Source organism: Echeneis naucrates, chromosome 24 (genome assembly GCF_900963305.1).
Source record: "Echeneis naucrates chromosome 24, fEcheNa1.1, whole genome shotgun sequence".
NCBI lineage: Eukaryota > Metazoa > Chordata > Actinopteri > Carangiformes > Echeneidae > Echeneis > Echeneis naucrates.
Window position 1 is genome coordinate 12,430,183 of NC_042534.1, and position 16,962 is coordinate 12,447,144.

Below are 16,962 nucleotides of genomic sequence, written 5' to 3' on the forward strand. Positions count from 1 at the left end.
TGGGGCTATTTTTACTAAAGCAGTGGCCTTGTGATGCGACAGTCAATTATTATCTTGATAGCTGCACATCCCCAGTATTTGAATGCATGCCTTATTCAAAGCAGCACAGCAAACAGCCCTCATAAGAAGATCTCTGAAACTGCTACAGAAGGCAAGCATTCCCACCCCGACTCTCATCTAACGATCCATATTTTTTTAAACTAAATGATGCATGTTCTTATCTGATATCTGTTGCCCTCAATTTTGTTTGACCTAGATTTTCATTTTACAACAACGACTTCCCCTTTCAGATCTCACAGCACAATAGGAGACTTCTGCCAGTTAGATTTTTCTAAAAGGCAACGTCTAGAGTAAACAGGGAGAGAGCCTTGTTTGTTTGAACTGATTGTCATGCAGCAGTTATCCCCACTGTCTTCAACAAGGGGTTGTTTGACAGCCACAGTATAATGAGTGATTGCACCGAAGTGGGATTTCAAAGCAGCTATAAGTGTGTGTGTGTGTGTGCGTGTCTGCACCTGCAAGTGGCTTCTAGGTACCCACACAGAGACGAGGCTTGTCACATGAGACACAGCAGCACCACAGGCAGGAAGCTGAGCTGAAGTGATGAAGTGCAGTAACAAGTGATGTCCTCGCCAGCACTTCATCAGCATCTACTTGTATCCCTGACTAAGGGCCTGCTGCTTCCACGCACCTCATGCTGTCTGATTGTTCCGCACAACATTGGCATGAGATAATTGCGCTGTATTCTTCTCAGTTGAATAGTGCAAAAACTGCTGCCTTATTCAAACAGATTTAACTTCTGTGGATTTCAATTTTAATGTGACATGGTATAAAAGCTGTTTCAGAGACTGTTCCAGTCCATGAGGAAAAAGCAACAATGAAAAAACATTGCATACCAAACGAGTATGGGATAATGAAGAGGTATTACACTTTAGATGATGGACGTTTCATTAAGCCGACCATAGTCGTACTACGATGAGGTCTGGAACTACACTATGATGTGTGGTACAGCAAAGGGAAAGTCTTGCCATGATTTTTCATTCTAAGCCGACATGAAACGCACCTTTTGGCACAAAATCACAAAGTGAGCAGAGTGTTCTTTCCCTGGAGATTAGGGCAAGGGGTCCCTTACGTGTATTGTACTGTATGTGTGTGTGTGTGTGCGTGTCTGTGTTTGTGTTGATGATGTTTGCGGCCCTGTACAATATTCCCTGGGGGATGGAGACAGGTTGCCATGGTAGCAGCTTGAATATTGTGTGAATTGCAGTGTGTAAATGTGTACTTCATGTAGAGGCCAGACAAGGACAGTGTGCGCTCATCGTTTGGTAGCTTATCAGACAGCCTCTGAATCACTGAAAAAGACTGTTTTCAAGTGACCTTCTACAATGTGAATACCCCTTAAGTGTCACCTAAATATAGATATATGAGACAGCGACATTCATAATTACATATGCTGCATTTTATTTTTGGGCTATTTTATTATTTACTACTAAAACACTATTCACATTTTCAACTACTACTTTTCTACATTGTCCATTGATACAGGGATTCTACAACAGTTAATAATATATTTGTGTTAAATGTTAAAGTACAAGTGATATACATGCATGGCTGTATGACATTGAAAAGCATCTTGCCATGAGAATATAATGTAATACAGTCCCGTACGACATCCCCCCGTTTTTCATGCCAGAAAAGATATCCAGGATTACTAATTAGTGCAGGATATAAATTTATAACACAAATTTCCTCTTTACAAGCTCTGCCTTCATCAGCGTCCAAATGAGCTACCTCCATGTTGTTAAGTTTATATATCACACACCACCCTCAGTGTCTAATAAGCGTTTCATCATAAATCACAAATGCCAACAGTCCAGAAGCCGTCATCGACTTTGCCCTGACTACGGGCTGGGTTTAACTTGACTCTCCATCAGTAACAGTACTGGATAATTGGGTTTTCACATACGTTGTTGTCTGTAGTCGCTTTGCTCCTGAAACATTTACTCCCTATAGTTGGGCCACATCAATCTTGGCTTTGGGGCTAAAATGGGCTACATGTGTTTCCCTGCTGCACCATATTAAGTACGATATAAACAGAAATGATAAATCTTTTTTTTTTTTTTTTGTCATCATCAATATTTCAGTTCATGATGTGTTTTGGTGCTTTAAGTCTTACCACAGAAACAGCTTGCCACACTATGAGCCTGGGGCCCTCAGGCTCCCTGACGGTCTGGGGCCTGAGAAGGTCTGGGGAGTAAACACCCACTTTGCTTGGTTGGTAATCCAGTCTTGCTCAGGAGGAGCCTCACAATAAGCTTCTTGGCTTTTTGGCTCTGCCAGCACATCTGTTCTCACTATATGGTTCTTTCCTTGAGTTTTAGCCTTTTCTGTGTTCACATCTTTATAAACTTCAGTTCACCTAGGATGCTGGTCTTTGGACTGTGAGAACAAATCCATATGAGAATACAGAGAAGACACAGATGTGACACAGAATCCACCACTTTTAACCTCTGAGCCACTGGTGATAACCACTGAGCCATCAGAGGCGTTTATTTGTACTTCTTCTTAAAGACTCCCACATCTGTTTTCTAACCAAACAGACCACACCATTAGAGAATATATACTAGCCACAAAAACAGTCAGTCAGACCATATGATTGAATATAGATTTTAACCAAAATCAGCCAAATAATTGTTTATAATAATTTCAATACACTGTAACACTACATACTGATTGCATTTCTTAACTGTACTGCCCCCCCCCCCATGTCTCCCATCAACACAGCATGAATAGGAAAGCTGTGACTGACTCATCACCAGCAGACATTTGTCTGTTCACTTTGCATCACCAACATGTTGAGTGTTCAGGAATATTAATAAATCTGCCTGGTCTTCCCTGTGACAGTTTAGGCAGCTTCATGCAGGTGGAGCAGTGCCAGGAAATATTTCCTACACAGGAAAGACAATGTCAGCTGTTAGACTGAGCAACAAGAAAACACAAATGACAAAATCACTGATTTTGTATTTGCTCGGATTTTCCTCTATTTTCCTGGCAGTGTTGACCTATCTAGATGTGCCTGTTCCTTGAAAATATCCATGCGGTAGAGTGCATGTTAGTTTAATTCATATCATTTTTTTTCTTTCAAACAGTGAGCAATGTGTCTCAGGGACAGTTACATCCACTTTACAGGCACCTAAATATATAAATGGTCACTTAATTGAGAGATGGCAGTTAAATGTATTTCTCTTTGCAGCTGAGCCGTTTGGAAAGCTTAAGCTGCTAAAGTTGAGTGATTTCACTTCTGGGGATCTAATCTATGACTATTATTAACCTCTCCACTTATGAGTGAGTGAGTCACCCTGTCCAGTGACAGAGCTGCCACAAGCCCTCACTCAGCTGTCTGACTTCATGAAGGAGAGATCCAAGCCAGTGACGCCAATCCTGTCTCTGCCTCGAGCCAAAATCCTTCCTCTCCACGCAGAGGAGGTCTCATCTGCGTGACCTGCCACTCATTCTTCCTGTTGCCTCAGAGAAGAGAGTGGAAAAATGTCTTACCAAAACAACTCTTCAGGCAGTACATCCTGAATTCATCAGTACAAGGCACTTTTGATTTGTCTAATGTACCAGCACATAAACTGCTGGCCAGAGGCCAGCAGGTTGAATTAAGGTCAATGGAAGGGCCAGTGTTTATTTGATCTGCTCAACTGTCCCTTTGGGTTTACTTGGTTGCTGACTGGACAATTTTCATGCAATTTGTTCATTAATTGGCACTGCATATGATGATAAAATTTTCAAGTACTATGACGGGGTCAAACCTTTTCTGAGCCCAAGTCCTGTATGTGTGTGAATTTTCCTGGCCTATTTTGATGGCTCTGAGTTTGTATCAAATGTTTTTATCATGCAAATTATATATTGAACGTTCCTTTGACATTTAGCCCTGGGATGAATAGTAAAGGTTGTTGTGCACAATAGAACCGTACAGGCCTCAAGTTCTGACAAGAGATGAAGATACTAAATCCACCAGATTGACAATTGGCACTTTTGAGCCTCTTAACCTATAGAGAATCATAGTATACATTTTCACAGCTCTTCCATTGTATGACGTGATTTTGACGGGTAGATCTGATTATTAACTGATATAAAAAAAAAAAACTGCCAGTTGTGAATGCACTGCTTATTATGATTGCAATTCTTGTGTGCTGAGCAGCTATCCAAAGCAGTTGATTAGAAAAGACAGGGAGGAAACTGTGAGCATCAGTATAGCATTGGTGCAACATGATCCACCGCGATCTCTTTGCTTTCTGTCCTCTCTTCATCCCTTCCCTGGAATCTACAGCTCTCTCTCATTCTCTCAGTAGAAAACAGGCCTCAGGTCCCACAGCACTATGGAGGGCTGAATGTGGCACATGTACCCAGCCCCAAAATAACTTGTTTTTTTCCTCTCACTCAAAATTGAAGGGTATTGCAGCTGTTGCCCAGTACCAACACACTCACCATGGGTTGTAAAACGAACGAGCATCAGGGGAATTGGTATAATTCTCAACAGTAAATGCAAAAATAACCTAAAGAATGCATGGGAGCAGGATGTGCAGTCAAAACAAAACTAAGAATACCACTGATATTAATATGATGTCAGCACTTTCAACATGACTCAAAGTGCATGTCATGTTTGCCTTGTGAAGATTTGTTTTCTATATTGGTTTGCCATTCCGGTTCTGCCTTTTAAGCCCCCGTGTTTCTGTATAGTTTTGTATTAATCATGTTGTTCCTATGCTCAATTTTCCAGCTGGCATCTCACTATCTGACAGAAAGAATTTCCCCCTCTTTTTTTAAAGACGACATTGGGGAGGAACAGCACTCCTGTCACTTTCACTCTCTTTCTTTTTTTCTTCCAATCTCTCCACATGCTCTTTGGGTTCCCCTGCTGCCTGCTTTTCCATCCTGCATCCTTGCTGCTACGCTCGCTGCTCACATCATCTACTCTCACACTCACTGAATGATCTCATTCCTCCCGCGTTGCTGCATCTATCTTTTCGCATATGATTGAATTTCTCAGTGGAAGTCACCCGCAGGGTGTGGATGTGACAGCAGGGATTCTTGCTGGTGTCAACATGAGCTGGCTATCTCTGTTGCCATATGACAATGGGTTATTGGCTATTTTCTGACTGTAAAATGCAAGAAAAATAGCTGTTGTTTGAGTCAGTTTCATGATTCATTCTCATAAAATTTCATTTGATTGCAAACACGATGGTAAACATACCCCTCTGTTGGGCCTAAACCCTCCGGCCTTGATGTACTGTCAACACTATGGTTGAAACTGACCTTTGATAATTTTCTTCAGGGCAAAACAGCCTATTAGTAAGGTGGTGAGTAACATCACCCGGGAATTCAGAGGTGCTTACCCGTCCTCACTGACCTCTGTAGTCCTCCATGGGACACATCTTGTTTCAATGGCACACACACACGCTCAGTCATAAGCTCTCGCTGGAAGGCAGTGCTGGGGCAGCCTGCTGTTACTCCTCAGCATGTAGGCGTGTCTAGAGAGCTGATGAACCTCAATGGATTTTCTCGAGTGCTGCTCTTCACTGCGAATGAGTCACACAGTGTATCAGGGAATGGGGGCAATAGGAATCTTTGGGGATTATTATTCTGATTCATGCACAGCTGTGGTTTAGGCTTAACAGAATCCTCATTTGGAGCTTGAGTGATGGGTAAATGCAGGGATGTAGTGGCATAAAACACAAACAGGAAATGTCCTGTGGTAGCCCTGTATCATTGTGCTCATGCAGGATGTAGAAACCTGCAGGTTTTTTTGTGGTTCAGTAACATAGTTCATATTGTTCTGCACTGAATGGGTGGCATAAAAGCAAAGCTATTCCATAGTGAGGAATGTTCAAGCATTATAACAAGGAATAAAGTGGGTGACTCAGAGGTTATATCACAGAACCCAAAAACATACATACACATAAGTTTGAGGACTGGAATATAAAAGGTTGTGGGTGCAGTGACATTCTGCATCTCTGAACCATCCTTTCTGAGATGAGAGGTCTCTGTGTGAAAAATGTATTTACATGTTGCGGGGGCTTATTCAGGCAGGCAAGATTCAAAATAGTGTGTGTGCATGTGTGTATGTCTGTGTGGACTGCTACTGCCTGCAAGCTGGGGAATAAAGGTTAAATCAAACACTTCTGTCAGTGTCTCTCATCCAGCTGCAAGCATTCCTCTTACCGCCCCAGATTCCTACATGGAATTGCACAATCCCCCCCCCCCCAGTAATCTAGGAAGAACAATGAATAATGAATCTCTTCCATCTTTCGTCTTCTAATACATTACAGGGACACAATTCTGCTAGACAAGATTTCATTACAAAAGAAATTTTAAAAGCCCACAGCCATGTGCCAGCTGTTGATAAATTTTGTGATCTTTTATTTCAACCTTGGCACAAAAATCGGCTATATAATCCCAAATTAAACCAAAGTTAATTCCTTCTTTTTCCATTGCAAACAAGCTATTTCTGTGAAACACAGGACTTTAAACAGTGTTTTTTGGGGGGGGGGGGTTTGTCATTGTGCGCTCTATGCTCATACACATGATTTTCTATTGTGGTCTCATTTTATTCAGTGTGAATGATGAAGAAAATATGTTTAGTTACATTAATTGCAATTTTGCAACACTGTGTCACACCACTGTCATTATGTTGTGTTTTCCCACCATTTGCTTGCATGTGAACTGTTTGCAATCTAACGTCATGGCTGCTTTGGTTCTTTTTCATTTAGATAACACCGTAATGGTGTTGATGCAAAAACAAATACTCCCCCCCCCCCCCCCCCCCCCCCTCCGCCTCGCTTTCCCTTGAATGATATTTCAGGAGGAAACACATTTGTAACACAGCCACAGCACGTACAGCCACCACATCCAATTTACCAGCATGTGATGCATTCAGGGTCCTGGGGGTGTATCCACTCTACATGGTTCTCACATGACCGCACCGCACGTTACAGCTCGGGTCGGAAGCCAATGGGGTCTCGATTTTTGGGTGACGTCAGGGAGGGGCGGGGGGCGGATCTCTTACGTCGGTGTGTGTGTGTCTGTGTGTGTAGATATATATATATATATATATATATACATATACGTGTGTGTGTGTGAGTGTGAGCGCGTGCGCGGTGGAGCGCGCCCCGGTAGAAACCCCCCTCCGCCAGGCAGCTCTGTCGCTGTACAGGCGCAGTGAGTGCAGTGTGTGCAGCTCGGCTGGCCTCCCTCCGCACTGAATGGACTAGATTCCCAGCCACGTAAGAAGCACAGCGGCACCACGGGAGAGAGGATGTCCTGCTGAACCGAGGGATAGGCCTGGGAAAGTCGGCCGGCCGTCCCTTCCTTCCTTCCAGCACCTTGCAGCAGCAGCAGAGGCAGACATAATAGACAGACGACACTTTTCTTCCATTGGACTACACCAAGAGAAAGAGAGAGGACGTCGACTCCCGCACACAGAAAGCTACAGCAGTCTGGGTTTTTTTTTGTTTGTTTGTTTGTTTTTTTTCTCCGGATGGGGTTTGCTCCTAATGTGGTAGATGACAATCGCCGTGCACGGATATGATCCCAAGGAACAAGGCCGTGCACTGACCTGGTACTAGTTAGCCAAGGAAGCTAACTAGTTAGCTCTGCACCTGCTAGCCATCATATGTCTCTTAAATTTCGGCTAAATTCGGCCGCTATCACTAGCTTGCAAAACTTGCCTCATACTATTTATCAGTGCTTTCCCAACGCCCCCTTTGTGCCTGCAAGCTATTTTCAACAAATTGTTTCCGTTTTATGAAACGTGCCATACCATTAACCGGCAAGATAAGCTAGCAAGAAGCTGCGGGTAAACTTGGCACTCATTCATTGTCAAAGCTGACTTTTGAGAGCCTTTGTTGGAGTTGTCGCACAGCTTAGGTGTATGAAATTGCAGCAGGTCTGTGCAACCAGGTCTGTGTTCAGTCGACCGCTTTGGTTAGTTGTTGTTTTTTTTTTGTCCGGCTTTTTTCTCTTGAATGGAAAACAAAGTGGAGCAAATGGACAGTTGAACTGCAGAACAATTACAGACCTCGTATTGTTTAAAGAAACCGACGAGCCGGCTTTGCCTGTTGATAGTCTGCATATCCAGCAGCAGTTAAACCAACCCCATCTGCTCTTCTTTCTTTTTTCTTTTTAACTTTATTAAAGACTAAAGTATCAGAGGGGTTGACATTGCACAGAGTTTCCAACAAAGTGGTGCCCTATTCGAGGAGGAGGAGAAGAACAAGGAGGAGGAAGGCCCCTGGTATTGTGGAGTTATCGCACTTATTCCTCATGAACATACAGAGGTCAAATCCTATTAGCATTTCACGTTATGGGAGATCGCGGCACAAATCGCACGATTTTGAAGATCTGTCTTGCTTAAGGACTACAGAGTCTCATCAGAGTTTCAGTCCCAACCTCGGGTCGCCAAGCCCGCCGGAGACGCCGGACTCCTCGCACTGTATCTCCCGCATCGGGGACTACCTTTTGTTGGAGCCACTGGAGGGAGATCACGTTTTCAGAGCCGCCCACCTGCACAGCGGGGAAGAGCTCGTATGTAAGGTTAGTAGGCACCGTGGCCGAGCCATCCTACCTTCACCCTCCCAAAATAGTACGTGGTCTTCTCACAAGCTCGCCAGCTTTTGCATTGCACATGCACGGGCGACTGACTTTATTTCCACATGTACCGATTCAAAGGTATGAGGCATACTGAGAGGATATGTGTCGGCTAACTCAAGCAGGTCCACCCTCTCAACTTTTGAATAATTGCTTGAATTGTAAATAGAGTGCTGGCAGAGCTGCCTAATGGAAAAAGTGAATGGGGCGAGCTGCGTGGTTTGGATTGCATGATGTAACGCTGACAAAGGAGTGAGTAACCACGCACACACTCCTCTCAGTGCTGTTCTCCATTCTTACACAGTGCAATGCTATAATAGCATTATTTCAGCCTGGCACTCAAATATAGTAATATTTCGCCTTTGGCATAGATTATTGCTAAGTACAATCTTTTGATGACGCCATCCAAAAAAAAAAAAAAAAAAAAAAAACCGTACACACAGCTGCAGAATTTTACAAGTTAAACTCAAAGCCATGCCAGTGGCTCCAGAAATGACCTCTCCAACCATAGGAAACAGACCATTATTCCTCCAAAGGTTGAGGACAGCATCATGGCCCCCCTGCACATAAGGCCTGATAATCCACTGATCTGTACCTTTTGATTTGGCATAATGTTTTGTCATGGCAATAACATATGAATGGCCTTTGGCACATCCAGTGAGCTAATTGCTGTTTGACCTCATCTCCTTTGTGCTGGTTTCAATGCAGCGCCCATCAGTCACATTTTTGCAGGATTGATCATTCTTGTCAAGCTTCAAGCCCAGGTCACAACTTAAGATCTCAAGACCTGTGGGGTGTATTTGTATTGACTGCAGGAGCAGGACCCTCTCACCTGAGCTGGTTGTACTGAAAATCAATTGGGGGTTACTATGGAAACAAAAGGACAGTGCAACCACCAGGCTGTGGTACAACACTGCACTAACACATTGCTTCCACTTTGCCTGTTTGTTGTAACCTCAGTCCTGATGCCAAAACATTAAGCACAAGAATGTGGCGGATTGCTCATATTTTGGTAAAATTTTGCTTAATTAAAGGGTAATTTGAAGCTCTTTAAGTCAAATTTAATTGTGTGTTTCCACAGTGGGAAAGGGTTTGACAGATGTTCTCACCCTAAGATCATGACACCAAAACAGCCTAATTAGATGGTTGCACTCATAAGTCACTATAGATAAAATATAAAATAATATCTAACTGGCTAGAATACAGACTGTAATGTTTCCTTCTCTCACGATTGCAGGTTTTCGACATCGGCCGATACCAGGAGTCACTGGCGGCCTACTTTGCCCTGGGCCAGCACCAGCATATTAACCAAATCCTAGAGATCTTGCTTGGCGAAACACGAGCCTATGTGTTCTTTGAGAGGAGCTATGGCGACATGCACTCTTTTGTCCGCACCTGCAAGAAGCTGCGGGAGGACGAAGCTGCCAGACTCTTCTATCAGATAGCATCAGCTGTGGCGCACTGCCACGACAACGGACTGGTCCTCCGTGACCTCAAACTGAGGAAGTTTGTCTTCAAGAATGAGGACAGGTGAGTTCTGCTAAAATTATAGTCCCTCAGAAATTCCTCTGTCATTGTGGTATTTAATTTAATTTAATTTTTTACTCACACTTTCTACCTTTGAGATGCTGTATGTGATAAGAGTCAGTATTATCTGTCATATCTCAGTTTACATGGAGGACGGCGTAAACTGAGACAATACAAAACAGACCTGCCCCTCCTAAATATTAGACAGGAGTACATGATACATAAGACCTTTGTGTCTCCCTCTGTTATTTTGTGCCCATGCTGTAGTATTGGACATACAACACTGACACAGTATATGTGCTCACATTTGGAAGGATCATGTCAGATAAATGAAATCATTGCATTTTATTCAACCTGGGAATTGTAATGAGTTGTAGCATGGAACGGCAAGTTACTAACACTAGCTTTAGTGAGACAGATGATCTGTTTAATGTGAGCTTTTTGCAAATGCTGCACTTCTGTAGTGATCAGCAGGAGAAATGTGTGGAATCACACTTGCATAGTATAGTGTTACTGACCCCTGGTGTCAGCTTCTGAGAACTACATCTTTACTATCAGGCATTTCTTGCTGCTATGGTTGCCACAGCAACCTAAGAGCCCCTTTTTTTAATGAATGAATTATTGCCAATCTATAATTTTTTTTTCTTTTTAGAAGATTTCCCTTGTACTTACAGAAAAGTGAGGAACACTTTTATTGTTAATTTTATTGAAAACAAACGCTTTGGGGAGAGGCTTAATTCCAGCCAATCCTTATCTAACAACTCATGGCAGAGGCACAGCCTGCAACTAATTCCCCTCACTTTCTCTGAAAGTGTGACGTCATAATTTGGTGCTTACTTTGGATAAAGGAAGTTGAGCGGTCTCATATTTAGTACAGGTACAATGACCTTGAATGTCGCACTAGACTTTTTCATGGGCTGGGATCCTGAGCCTCCCCTTTTCTCTTACTGAATGATTGATGTGGGATGAATTTTGAAAGTGATGGTACAGGACAGTATTGGGTCACATTTGCCATATGGCCTGTCAAGAATCCTTCTGCATCTTTTCAGTCCTCTTGGCTAAGTGGATATGAGAGTACAGAGATGAGAATGTGAAGCTGCTTCAGAGATCTGAGACACTGTCCTGGCTCAAAATCAAATGTGTGACAAATGGATATGGTGTATGCACACAGAGGGGTAGGATCAAGACCATACATAAAATAAGTCTTGGGCAAACCTCCACAGCATGTGTTAGCTTCCTGACCTGATTTAGTCATGCTGATGTTAATGTTTGGCCCAAGGGCAGCCTGTTTAAAAAGCATTGGTCAAAGCCTGACTTGGAGTGGAATCCAGTGTCTGCTGATCTCTTTCCTCGACAACAGAAATGGGCCAAGTCATTTTGTATTTCTAAGCCCCCTTAACTGAAATTGCAGGTTTGCACATGTCGTCCAAATAAGCTGCTATTCAAGCAGCATTATGTTGTATTCACACAGAGCAACAATGGGCATTTGGCTTGAGGAAGTATTCGAGTTTCCCTGATATGAAAATTCTCTGAGGCTTATTAATTAAGGGAAATGACAATGCTTACAATGAAGCAGCTAATCGGGGTATGTGAGAATGCACACACATGTCACAGATGGCAAAATGTGTTCATGTCTTCTTGGGTTTTCTTTGTTCTAGTGGTTCCCAGTAGATACCACCACACTCATGGACCTCACATACAGATGGCACCATTTGCATCGCCCCACAAGTGTGTCTTGCCATGCATGTGGAAAATTTTCTTGCCTGAGCCCCTTTCAAGATTCTTTTGTGACAACACTGCTAAACAGCCATTATTATCAACCCTCAAGGGTATCATTGCTGCTATTGTGGGATTTAGACCAGAGTGCAAGTAGATGCTATTTTTAAGGGGAAATAAAATCCACATTGTCAGGTGTTTGATTCTTTGAGTGAACAGTGCATGAAGCTTAATATAATCAGTCACCCGTAATAATGTTTCTTTTGAGTTGCGGATTTCTTTCAGGAAACTTTGTATGTTGATGCTTTTTGCCTTGGTATTTGTGAAGTGAAAGGAAATGGCAAACCTAACCCCAGAGCATTATGTGCTCTACTTCCTCTGATATCTAATAGGGATAGATTTAAAACACTTAAGATGTCCATCAGAGCAAACAACCCCACTTAATTTTTTTTTTGTTTGTTTGTTTGTTTGTTTTTGTTTTCTGATGTCCACTCTTTAGAACAATGGTAGTAATTATCACATAATAATGTTTGCATTGTCAGATGATCACCATGGTCAATGTTAATCCCCCATCCCCTCCCCTTCTTGTGTGTTTTCAGAAGCCTCGTGAAGCTGGAGAGCCTTGAAGACACCTATATCCTGAACGGTCATGACGATTCTCTGTCCGACAAACACGGCTGTCCAGCCTATGTAAGTCCTGAGATCCTCAATGCCAACGGCAGCTATTCGGGGAAGGCAGCTGACGTCTGGAGTTTGGGTGTCATGCTTTATACCATCCTTGTGGGGCGCTACCCTTTCCATGATGTTGAGCCAGGCTCTCTGTTCAGCAAAATCCGAAGAGGCCACTTCAACATCCCTGAAACGCTCACACCCAAGGCCAAGTGCCTGATTCGCTCTATCCTCCGCCGGGAACCCACAGAGCGGCTCACTTCTCGGGAGATACTGGAGCATCCGTGGTTTGCCTCCTCCGGGGCACTGGGCGGTGTTGCAGTACACGGCAGGGGAGAAAGAGAGCAGGAGCAAATGGTGCCTGAGGTAAACATGGAGGAGGAGCTGGAGCAGTTCTTCAGCTGAGCAAACACCAAGCACAAATGGACCACTCCGCCATGGTCAGCTCGCCACGCTCACAGCAGAGCCAAAAACAGTAGACTAGAGATTAATAGGTGAACATTTGTCACTCATAATAAAGGTGTTTCCATCCTGTTTCCTTTTCCACCATTTCATGGAAAACCTTGAGCCTGGCATGACAAATGGCATCTACACATCACCTGGCGAAGCACCTCCCCTTCTGGGATGCTGCCACCGGACATGCAAGTTGCAAACAATGTAGCAAATGTTCTTTTTGGATCTGTTTTGTTTAATGTGGTGCTCATAAAAGTAGACGCATTCACCATTTTTGACACTATGGAGAGCATGAAGGGACAAAAGAACACAGGAAACCAAGGAGAATTATTCAAAATGAACTGCGACACCACGCCCTTTTTGCAGGTTTTGTTTTGCTACAACTTTAGGTTATACAAATTTTAATCACAGACCGAGGGTCAGGAATCCCAAGCCCCAAGTTCTAGTGTTTAACTATGACATGGTGATGATACCTGACCTGGGATCATTGGTTAAGAGATGGCGCAGCTTAGGCTTTTATTTTTTGTTATCATCATGTTTGACCTCAACTTTGTTTCATGGTTAAGTTCTGTTATTTCTCATTTCTCTCAATTTTATGAATATTGAACATTTTGACATCACTATACTTTTTTTTTATTTGTATATTTCTGCCTCCTCAGTCTTTTAAGCATTTTCTACACTTCATTCATCACCCCATTTTCATTTTTCAATAACATTACTTTCATAAACTTTTTTTTTTTTTTTTTAAGCTATTCCAGTCTGTTGTTACTGCTGCTTTAATATCACTCCCTAAACCTAAATCTTCAACTATTCTCTTGGTAAACCTTCAAACATGGCATCATGCACTTGATATTGTAGGTGAGTGGGGAAATTACACCTCTTAAAATTTGCTTCCTCTTATTTAAATTCATTCTTCAGTTGTAGGAACAAGAGCGTAACATTTATTTAAATTGTAACATCTCTCTCTCTCTAGATATATATATTTATATCTATGTAGATATAGATATATATAGCTATATCTAGATATATAGATCTATATAGATCTATATATATATATATATATATATTTAAAACTACATTGCAGGGATTTTCTTTATTCAGAGATTCCTTTTTCATGTATGATGTAGGCAATATCTTGACACAGGACAGGCGAAAAGAGGCAATGTCTGTCTGAAGTTTTAGAATACACAATATCTTCTGTGCCAGTATTCCTGTGCCCCGACAGCCCATGCCACCAGGTCTCCCTCATTTCTTTTTAAGAACTTGATACAAAATATTCAGTGATAGTATTGCTACAACATGCTCACTCCAGGACCTCATGTTAGTTTTCTACTGCCTGCGTAGGTTCTGTGAAACGATCATGCTCGAAATGGGTACCAGTGGACATGTTTTGTCGTATCTCAATGTTACTTGAATTTGTGTTTTTATCTAGTTATTGGCATGTGCCCCATGAATGCTATAGCCTGCCTAGCAGGGGGAGGGGGGGTGGGGGGGTGCTTGTTTTTTAAGAAAAGTTAAAAACATGAAAATTCTCAATTTGCTACTTTTCTGAGTTGCTTTTCAATAAAAAAAACTATTGCTTTCATTGTTTTGTAGACTGAGCTACCTTTTTATTTAAGTTGGTTCTGATTTGGTGCTAATGTTTAGTCCTTTTTGTTTCATGGAGGGGGTGGTGCATGGTGGGATATCTGCCTCAGATGTTCTGATTGTATTGTAACAGATTCTGGTGTTTTGTCCAAATTTATTCAGTAAATAAATTGTGAACAGATGTTTGACTTTTCTTTTCCATACTCATGCAATGAACGCAACTGACCAACATATGCAGCATTACACATAGTTAAACTATGACCTGTTGGATCCTCACACCTATTAATAAACTCAACACTGTTCAGTAAATAGTGTGTTACATTGCTTGCATGATGCATTTCATAATATCTACTGACTGATCAGTGGCATTTTCATTCAAATTCTCTTATCAAGGGATTCCTTATCAGCAGAATAGGGTGAGAAGGCTCTTCATCTCTAAGCTACAGCTAAGAGATTCCAGCTCTGTGATATGGAAATTTTACTGCTGCTTTCATCCAGCCATACATAAAATAATTATTTTTCACTTCCAACACACTCTCAGCCTCTGTGCCCTCACAAAAGCAGTTCCCAGTGTATCTTGAGATTGCAATCACCAACAGAACTTGAATGGATTTGAAATGAGTGAGAAGCAAAAGGATTACACCCCCTCTGAGCCCCTGTGTCAGCCCCTTTTCATCAAAATTATGACATACAAGGGGCACAAAGAGAAAACTCTTTAGCCGAATAATTTTCCTTGTGGCACGCTTGAGAGAGAGACCCAGATAACTACAGCGTCCAGTTTGGTGGGACAACAATGTAGCAGGGCTAGCTGACCCCCTTCTGCTGATTCTCAGCCCATTTCTGAGTCCTTCTGACGGAGAAAACCATTTAACATAGCATGTGCTCACATATTGCCTGGACGTGTGCATGTGGGCCAACATCTGTGCACGTGTGCCAGTGGATGTGTGTATACCCTCAGCTCCTCCACCTGTCATGTTAATGCAGGGTAATCCTGATTAAAGTTAGATCTCTCAGACAAGGGAGACAGCTTCCCAAATGCTCCTTATCTCTTCGGTAGAGGTCTTTTGCCATACAGTGACAATTTAAAGTCATGGGCCGATGCTTTGCATTTCTTGGTTTTGGTGTGTTGTTACACATGGAAATTTAAGCGCCGCCTCATCTTCCAGTTAATTCCTTACAAAAACGAGACAGGTTGTTGAAGACTGAAGATGCTTTCACAAATGAGTTGCTCTGCTTTGTCAGTCAACCATATTCATAGCAGATAAGGAAACAAAAAACTTTAAAGTTTCTTGATGATCAAATAGGAAATTGATTGAGCTCCTTGGTGCTGCATATTCAGATTTTTTGTCAGTACTTTATAAGCAGAGCATGTCTGGTTTGACAAATGCAAAAATCCAAGGGAAAGTGTGATGGGCTGAGAGGTCAGACAGGTAATTGCTTTAATCAGCTGGTGAATGTGAGATTGACCTCTAGTGGTATCAAGTGATAAAAGCAGCAGAGAAGTGCAATGATAGAAATACTGCAGTGAGAAAATTGCAGATGAAGTTCCTATTTGTAATAATTAAAATGTCTGAATTAAATCAATCATATGAAAAATGCGCATTAAAGCCCATATTAATGATATGGAAGGCCACATAGTGTCTGGACCAGAATTCATTCATTTATGAAAACTGTTAACACTGACCGATTTTTTTTTTAAATAAACCTTAAAAACAAACAGTCAACAATAAATGTTAAATTTAACATTGCAATTTTGCTGATGTCTTATTAAAAAGTGAGAAATGTTCAACTTTTTGTTGCAGTGATGACTCTAAATGTCTTAAACTGATATACTTTTTTTTTTTTTTTTTGTACATGAGCTGAACAATGATTTCATCAACAATCCCAGACAAAAATATTACTGTCCTGCTTTGACAGATTCTGACCAGGTATAGATTCACAGCATTGTAGTTGCAGACATTGTTAGTGGTTGCAAAGACAGAGCTTTAAAGGCTGATGCAGTCCAGAATAGCATGCAGCTACATTTCCTCGCCTACTCGTCTGCGTTGCCGGTTGACAGGAATGATTCATCTCATGTTTACACTATCCCCTCAGTACAGTGCATTTCCACAATCTGTCAAGTTGATGGTGAAGGCTGTTGACTGTGACAAACCAGTTCAAAACTTAGAAAACACACTAAAACATTTTTGATTCTGGTTCTGTTTCAGCTGAATAATTGATGCGTCTTTGAAGCACTATAAAAATACCTTAGGTATTCAGGTAATGGGAGAAACCACTGAAAGTGGTTTATTCTTCCTTTTTGGCATTAGAATTTGTTTGCCTAATGCCCTTGGCTTTTTGTCAAAAAGACAAACCAAC

General features: G+C 42.0%; 1 protein-coding gene across 1 annotated transcript; it reads left to right on the plus strand.

Annotated features, from left to right (window-relative positions):
* The first annotated feature begins 7,148 nt into the window (after positions 1–7,148).
* trib2 (tribbles pseudokinase 2) lies at positions 7,149–14,779 on the plus strand. Its single transcript, XM_029496273.1, has 3 exons — positions 7,149–8,598; positions 9,890–10,182; positions 12,495–14,779. The coding sequence occupies exons 1-3, from the start codon at positions 8,329–8,331 to the stop codon at positions 12,967–12,969; spliced, it is 1,038 nt and encodes a 345-aa protein (XP_029352133.1). The 5' UTR covers positions 7,149–8,328; the 3' UTR covers positions 12,970–14,779.
* The last annotated feature ends 2,183 nt before the right edge of the window (positions 14,780–16,962 follow it).

Excerpts from the sequence above, each read along its gene's own strand:
- trib2 (XM_029496273.1), top strand. The coding sequence starts at position 8,329 with ATGAACATACAGAGGTCAAATCCTATTAGCATTTCACGTTATGGGAGA. Across the intron at positions 8,599-9,889 it reads GGGAAGAGCTCGTATGTAAG|GTTTTCGACATCGGCCGATA; the intron begins GTTAGTAGGCAC and ends TCACGATTGCAG. Across the intron at positions 10,183-12,494 it reads GTCTTCAAGAATGAGGACAG|AAGCCTCGTGAAGCTGGAGA; the intron begins GTGAGTTCTGCT and ends GTGTGTTTTCAG.